Source organism: Eleutherodactylus coqui, chromosome 8 (assembly GCF_035609145.1).
Source record: "Eleutherodactylus coqui strain aEleCoq1 chromosome 8, aEleCoq1.hap1, whole genome shotgun sequence".
In the NCBI taxonomy this organism is placed as follows: Eukaryota; Metazoa; Chordata; class Amphibia; order Anura; family Eleutherodactylidae; genus Eleutherodactylus; species Eleutherodactylus coqui.
Genome location: NC_089844.1, coordinates 177584410 through 177592432, shown reverse-complemented (window position 1 = coordinate 177592432; position 8023 = coordinate 177584410). Strand labels below are relative to the sequence as shown.

Genomic DNA, 8023 nt, shown 5'->3' with positions numbered 1-8023 from the left:
AAAATTAGATTCCGTACGTAAAATTTTGACGCTAATTCTTTTGCGCTAGAATTGAATAATCTTGTTGGGACCCAATTACTTTTCCTATTTTGGAGATAATCTATGCTTCTGCCAAAATTCATGTTTCTACGACATCGGGAAGTTGGAGAACTTTTGGCAGTCAGTCAGTGAGTGCGTCAGTGAGTGCGTCAGTGAGTGCGTCAGTGAGTGCGTCAGTGAGTGCGTCAGTGAGTGCGTCAGTGAGTGCGTCAGTGAGTGCGTCAGTGAGTGCGTCAGTGAGTGCTTTCAGCTTTATATATATAGATAAACAACCAATCAGATACACACACACGATTAGAGAAGGAGGAAGCATCTGGTCTGGAGTCCATATATGGAAACAACCTAGCAGCTGTTCATGGCCACTGATCACTTACAGAGGCAGCATCACAAGCCCTCAGAGGTCACATGATCCGTGACTCAGCCCTCCAGCATAGTCACATGATCCGTGACCCAGCCCTCCAGCATAGTCACATGATCCGTGACCCAGCCCTTCAGCATAGTCACATGATCCGTGACTCAGCCCTCCAGCATAGTCACATGATCCGTGACCCAGCCCTCCAGCATAGTCACATGATCCATGACCAAGCCCTCCAGCATAGTCACATGTGTACTAACGCACATAGGTCTGTGTTGCTAGTGTTGTTATAGTAACAGACAGCCAAGCAGAATAGTTGCACATGCGCTACTGATAAAGATGAGCGAGCATACTCACTAAGGGTAATTACTCGAGCGAGTATTGCCCTTAGCGAGTACCTGACCGCTCGGAAGAAAAGATTCGGCTGCCGGAGGCGGACAAGGAGTGGCGGGGGAGAGCGGGGAGGAATGGAGGGGAGATCTCTCTCTCCCTCTCCCCCCCTGCTCCCCTCTGCTTACTGCTGCAACTCACTGCTCACCCGCGCCGGCAGCCGAACCTTTTCTTCTGAGCAGGCAGATACTCGCTAAGGACAATGCTCGCTCGAGTAATTGTCCTTAGCGAGTATGCTCGCTCATCTCTAGCTACTGAGCTATAAATGTTTTATACTTGAGTGCTGTCAGAGCTATGTATATATGCTGATATAGCAGGGCTGTAAGTGAAACTTTACACTTAACTGCATAAAAAGACCACAATAACCCATGAAGAACGGTCCACAAGCTGTTAACCATTAACTCCTCATTGTCTGTGGACAATTAGTCCAACCAGCGAACAATGGTCTATATCAGTGGTGGCGAACCTATGGCCAGAGTCAGCCCTCAGAGCCCTCCCTGTTGGCACGTGCCACCATCGCACACCACAATGTTGGTGAATATTGGCAGGGGCTGCCCTGCCGGTATTCACTCAGCTGCGCTGCTAGCGGCGCTGATCCTGGCGCACACTATAACATCAGTGTGCAGCCGGGATTCTCCTGACGTCTCCTACTTGGTTCCGTGAGAGCAGGGGGAGGAGGCATCCGGCAGCACACTGACATCCCAGTGTGCACCTGGGATCAGCAGCAGCAGCAACTCCAAGCAGAGGAGGAGGGGGTAAGTATATGGGCCTCAGGGGGGCACTATTACTACTGACTGCTGCTGTGGGCTGTCACTGTTACTACTGGGGCAACTGTGGGATGTTACAATTGCCGCTGGGGCCACTGTGGGATGTCACTATTGCCGCTGGGTCCGCTATGGGATGTCACTATTGCCGCTGGGGTCGCTGTGGGTTTTCACTTTTGCCGCTAAGGCCACTGTGGGGGGGGGGGGGGGGTCACTATTAATACTGGGGCCACTGTGGGATGTCACTATTGCCGTTGGGGCCGCTGTGGGATGTCACTATTGCCGCTGGGGCCACTGTGGGATATTACTATTGCCGCTGGGGCTACTGTGGGATGTCACTATTGCCGCTGGGGCCGTTGTGGGATGTCACTATTGCCGCTGGGGCTGCTGTGGGATGTCACTATTGCCGCTCGGGCTGCTGGGGGGGGGTCACTATTGCCACTGGGGCCGCTGTGGGGGGGTCACTATTACCACTGGGGCCGCTGTGGGGGGTCACTATTGCCACTGTGGGAGGTCACTATTACCACAGGGGTATCTTTACATGTGGCGGAAATGCTGCATAACATCCTCAGAGGAAATTTCCATAAATTCTGCAGCATTTCCGCATCCATAAAGCGGTAAAAATCAGCACGCTGCCTATTTTGAAGCGGCCTTGTCCTTTTTACAATGACAGAGGTAAAATCATACGTTGTGATAAGCCCTGCCCCCTGACATGTTGGTACTTTGTGATAAATAAGTGGGTTTGGGGTTGCAGTTTGGGCACTCAGTCTCTATAAAGTTCGCCATCACTGGTCTAGATCATGTGAATGGACCCAGTCTATTCACTTTGCTAATTTAGACTTACGTAATGCAACAACGCCGGAGTGATTGGGTGACATGTGTATTTGGATAAACATATAGTATAAATTGCATCTTGTTAATGGATAGAGATGAGCGAGCACCAAAATGCTCGAGTGCTCGTTACTCGAGTCGAACTTCCTGCAATGCTCGAGGGTTCGTTTCAAGTAACGAACCCCATTGAAGTCAATGGGCGACTCGAGCATTTTTGTATATCGCCGATGCTCGCTAAGGTTTTCATTTGTGCAAATCTGGGAAATTCAAGAAAGTGATGGGAACGACACAGAAACGGAAAGGGCAGGCGAGGGGCTACATGTTGGGCTGCAATCAAGTTCCCAGGTCCCACTATTAAGCAACAATAGTGGCAAGAATGCCCCCCCCCCGCACTGTCAGCATAAAGATCGTTCTCCTCTGCCACAGCTGTAACAGCTGTGGCAGAGAAGAACGATGTTAGCCCATTAAATTCAATGGAGCCGGCAATACAGCCGGCTCCATTGAAAGCAATGGGCTGCTGGCGAGCGCGGGATGAATTTTCAGGAAGGGCTTAAAAATATAAACCCTTACCTGAAAATCATCCTAAAATGTGTAAAAATTAAAAAAAAATGTATACTCACCTTTCCACTGAAGCCGGAGTTCAGCCGCGTCCGGCCGGCAGTTCTCCTGAACTGCTCTGTGTAGTATTCAGCAGCTGGGGATTTAAAATCCCCGCCTGCTGAATGAGCTGCCTCTGATTGGTCACAGCCTCACCAATCAGAGGCAGCTCTCACTCACACCCATTCATGAATGGGTGAGTGCTGCCTCTGATTGACAGCTGAGAGCTGCCCCTGATTGGTCCCTGCGCTGAGCCAATCAGAGGCAGCACTCACCCATTCATGAATTCATGAATGGGTGTGAGTGAGAGCTGCCTCTGATTGGTGAGGCTCTGACCAATCAGAGGCAGCTCATTCAGCAGGCGGGGATTTTAAATCCCCGGCTGCTGAATACTATTTAGAGCAGTTCAGGAGAACTGCCGGCCAGACCCGGCTGAACTCTGGCTGCAGCGGAAGGGTGAGTACACATTTTTTTTTATTATTACACATTTTAGGATGATTTTCAGGTAAGGGCTTATATTTTTAAGCCCTTCCCGAAAATTCATCCTGCGCTCGCCGGCAGCCCATTGCTTTCAATGGAGCCGGCTGTATTGCCGGCTCCATTGAATTCAATGGGCTAACATCGTTCTTCTCTGCCACAGCTGTTACAGCTATGGCAGAGGAGAACGATCTTTATGCTGACATAATTTTTTTTTTTTTTTTTTACACATTTTAGGATGATTTTCAGGTAAGGGCTTATATATTTAAGCTCTTCCCGACAATTCATCCCGCGCTCGCCGGCAGCCCATTGCTTTCAATGGAGACGGCTGTATTGCCGGCTCCATTGAATTCAATGGTCAGTGCTCGTTTAATTGAGACGAGTACCGCGTGGTGCTCATCTCGAGTAACGAGCATCTCGAGCACCCTAATACTCGAACGAGCATCAAGCTCGGACGAGTATGCTCGCTCATCTCTATTAATGGGGAATGGTGTACTCCAAGCCGGCAGATATGGCCACCAAACCACTGCAATTGAATTAAAGCACAATGTGAACGGTCATGCATACTTGCTGCATGCCAACAATCCCCAAAAATACATCTTGTTGTGTATGCGTGCATAATACGTGCCATGACAATGCATGCTGCAAATTTTTCTTTGCGCACATGCTTTTCGTGCTGTGTGAGGCCCAGTTAGTTTATGTGAGATTGGCACTGTGTATTACGCGTGCAAAAATTGCGCCCCTAATACGCAGCAGCCTGCGGTCGTGTGAGAGAGCCCTTAGCGTTCATCATGTGTTGTGCAGCACTGCCTTCTCTCTGCCCCTACACAGGTGCCCCGAGCTCCATCCCCATTGTCGCTCCGGAGGGGGAAGACTTAAAGCTCTATCCATCTGTGCTTAAGTGTTTCCATCTGAAAACAGTGTTATTTTTTGCAGCGTCTTAAGGAGAAATATTTATCTGTAGGAGAACCTCTTCAATGCCCTCATAATGTGAACAGTGATGTAGATGGTGATGTCTCAATGATAGCAATGACCCACTGGAGGCCACGGCAGGAAGTGTTGTCATAGTAACTAAACCTTTATTTGCATCATTAATGCACAAAAACTTTTATAGAACGCCTTCCATCTGCGATGATGGTGGAACATTCTGGAAAAGCCTAAAACTAGAGAGAACAATCAAAGCTTCATGTGGAAAACATCTCCGTCCTACAGCAGATAACAGAGTCATGTCGTAAGCTGGTCAATCATTGGGAGAGTCCAATGGAGGTGCAGTGTGGACCCTTAGCAGGTCACGAACATTAACCCTAAGAGCCTGTTCCGTGTGACCAGATCCCAGCCGATCCCTGCATGATCCTCTCAGACTTTCAGCATTTTTTTTTATATTGAATTTGTGATTAAATGGCCATTTTCTAGTCATTATGTAGCTATCCCCCAAAATATATAAGTGGGCTAGTGTTACCTTAGTTAGTTACTCCTTCCTGTATGTATCTCCCAGCCTCTTTCTTTCCTCAGATGGTCATGTGATCTCTATTCTGACCAGTTCCGATCTACTTGGGGTCATATGTTCAATTTCTAGTTACTTTCTTAGTCTATGTGATGCTATTACATGGACCTACAACAGAAACCTCCTAGAGGGGGACACAGACTCTCTTATCACAGCTACTGATGATAATCACACAGGTATAATAGAGGAGGTCACAGCTCATCCTCCTGACTATACACTTAGGTTATGTAGCTTATTTAGGTGAATATAGAAGGTACTGATAATTAACCCCTTAGTGACCACGCTATAGTGTTTTTACGTCCTGCATCTGCAGGACGTGTATGGAGGGAGGTAGCGCCGCTATCTCCCTCCATACAGCGCGGGCGTCAGCTGTTTATTACAGCTGACACCCACGGGCAATAGCCGCGCTCGGCCATTCGCAGCTATTAACCCTTTAAATGCCCCGAACGCTGTTCGGGGGTCCCGCACGGCCCCCCCACGGTGAGATCGGGGGAGCCGTGCAGGTGTCATGGCAGCCGGGGGCCTAATGAATGGCCCCAGGGCTGCCTTAGCAGGCTGCCTATCAAGCTATCCACACAGGGTGGCTTGATAGACTGCCTGTAAAAAAGCAGTATGACGTAATGCTATAGCATTACGTCATACTGCAGGAGCGATCAAAGCATCGCATGTTAAAGTCCCCCAGGGGGACTTCAAAGTAAAGTAAAAAAAAGATCAATAAAGTTTTTTAAATTGTAAAAAAAAAGTTATAAAAGTTTAAATCACCCCCCTTTTGCCATATCAATTACTAAAAAATCTAAATCATAAAATAAAAATATGTGTTTGGTATCGCCGCGTCCGTAAAAGTCCGATCTATCAAGGTAGTGCATTATTTTTCCTGCAAGGTGAACGTCGTCCGAAAAAAAAAATAAAGAACGCCAGAAATACACTTTTTAGCTACCCTGTCTTCCAGAAAAAATGCAATAAAAAGCGATCAAAAAGTTGTATGTATTCCAAATTGATACTATCGGAAACTACAGGACATCCCGCAAAAATTGAGCCCTTGCACAACTACGTCGACAGAAAAATAACAAAAGTTATTGCGCGCACAAAATGACCGCAGAAAAAAATTGAAAAAAATTAAATATCTTAAAAAAAATACAAGTACTACAGCAAAAAAAACTATATAAGTTTGGTATCGTAGTAATCGTACTGACCCATAGAATAAAAATATCAGGTCGATTTTGTTGCAGTTTGTGCGCCGTAGAAACAGGACGCACCGAAAGATGGTGGAATGTCGTTTTTTTTTCCCATTTCTCTCCGCTAAGAATTTTAAAAAAGTTTTTCAGTACATTATATGGTACAATAAATAGTGCCATTGAAAAGTACAACTCGTCCCGCAAAAAACAAGCCCTCATACAGCGACGTCGATAGATAAATAAAGGAGCTACGATTTTTTAAAAGGGAGGAGGAAAAAACAAAAGTGGAAAAAAGCAAAAAAGCCTGGTCACTAAGGGGTTAAACTGTTCCCCCAGCAGAATATAGCCTCAGCTAATGCTGTCCTGATGCATCATGGAATTGATGGGAAACTGAAAGTAAAAAATCTCAGCCTAAAGATGATGCCTGATAAGTATCAGGAAGGGGGCTGCACTGCAGGAAAGTGACTGCAATATACAAAGGAGAAACCAGAGTGTGTCAGGCAACCATTTGAGGAAAAATGTGTTGTTGCTGAATGGCCCTTCAAAGCATTTGGAGAAAACATCTTCTGTGTACGTGGGGGATATTCAGGTTGTGGTTTCTTCTAGTGAAGACAGTATACAAGAGAAGATTCAGAATTCCGTAATGTGGCGTCCATACAGCTGAGGCTTTGATCCACTTGCTGCTTTCTCTTTTCCGCTCTCTGATGCACTCAGTAGTTCTTCTATAAATTTAGTATTATACTCCAATATAGAGTTTAGCCTCCGGATCTCTTTATCCTTTTTCTGTATTGTACAGTTCAGCTGCTTTATCAGGTTATCCTCTGAGATTGGGCTTTGTATCTCTGTAGGGTTCGGCCACTGATTACACACTGTATCCCGATGCCTTTGGGTTCTGTCCCAATTAGACTCTCCATGCTTCGTGTCTTCACTGCAGCTTCTGTGTTCACATGGGGTCATTTCATCATCTTCAGGCCAGGATATTGGGCTCTTCTCTTCGTATTGTTGTGATTCTTGGTTTTCCATCCCATGTCTCCAGTTCTGTCCAGCTTGTTCTTGCCTGGATTTATCTTCCATTTTTTGAATACAGTTTTTCAGTTGTTGATTTTCTTCTTCCAATTTCTGGATTCTTTCACGGTTTTCCTCTAGGGTCCTGTCATCCAGATCTTTTTGAAATGTATCCCCAGTGAGTGGGGTCTCCTTTCTGGCTTTTCCTTCTTCCTTTTGTAGTTCTTCTTTCTCTCTTAGTTTCTTCTGCAGTTCTTGAATTTCCTGTTCCATTACTTGCATTCTTTCATCTCTCCTTTCTATGATCCTGTCCCTGTCACTCAGATCTTTATGAAGCCTCTCTATAGTGTGCTGTTTCTCTTGTATGGTCTGGCTATTTGCTTCTAGTAACTGATTTTGAGCATCTTCACTTTCTCTTTTCTGCTTCAGCAGGTTGCTATTCGTTCTTTGAAGGTCCTCATTTTGACTTTGCAACTTTTGCATTTCTTGCTCCATCACTCTGTAATCTGCTTGGAATGCTTTCTTATAGTCCTCTAATTTTGTATATGTTGTATTTAATTTCTCAGAAAATGAAAAAAACGAAGAACGTGCATCTTGGAATGTTCTTTCCACCTCAGCAAGAGCTTGGGAGCTACAAGCAGCCAGCATGCTGAGGTCTACAAGAAGCCTTTTGGCTTTTGGTTCCCCTAAATCACTGGAATCACTGCAGGATAAACCTTGAGCACTGTGGAAGTCCTGCTCTTTACTGTATGTGTCAGATTTCCTTTCAGCAGTATCTTGTCGAAAATCTACATGGAAGGAATAAGCATGGAGTTACTTTATGTTGGGTGCTTCTATAAATTAAGGCTAAAACAATTTTTTCTGTCTTTGGGTCAACATCACCCCG

At 46.0% G+C, this 8023-nt stretch overlaps 1 protein-coding gene across 1 annotated transcript in view; it reads right to left on the bottom strand.

Moving 5' to 3' along the window:
• Nucleotides 1–5545: 5545 nt before the first annotated feature.
• Nucleotides 5546–8023, bottom strand: part of LOC136577246 (golgin subfamily A member 6-like protein 7) — a 28446-nt gene continuing 25968 nt past the window's right edge. The window contains exon 7 of the mRNA XM_066577062.1: nucleotides 5546–7925. Coding sequence (XP_066433159.1) covers nucleotides 6763–7925 — 1163 coding nt within the window. The 3' untranslated portion in view covers nucleotides 5546–6762. The remainder of the gene's footprint in view (nucleotides 7926–8023) is intronic.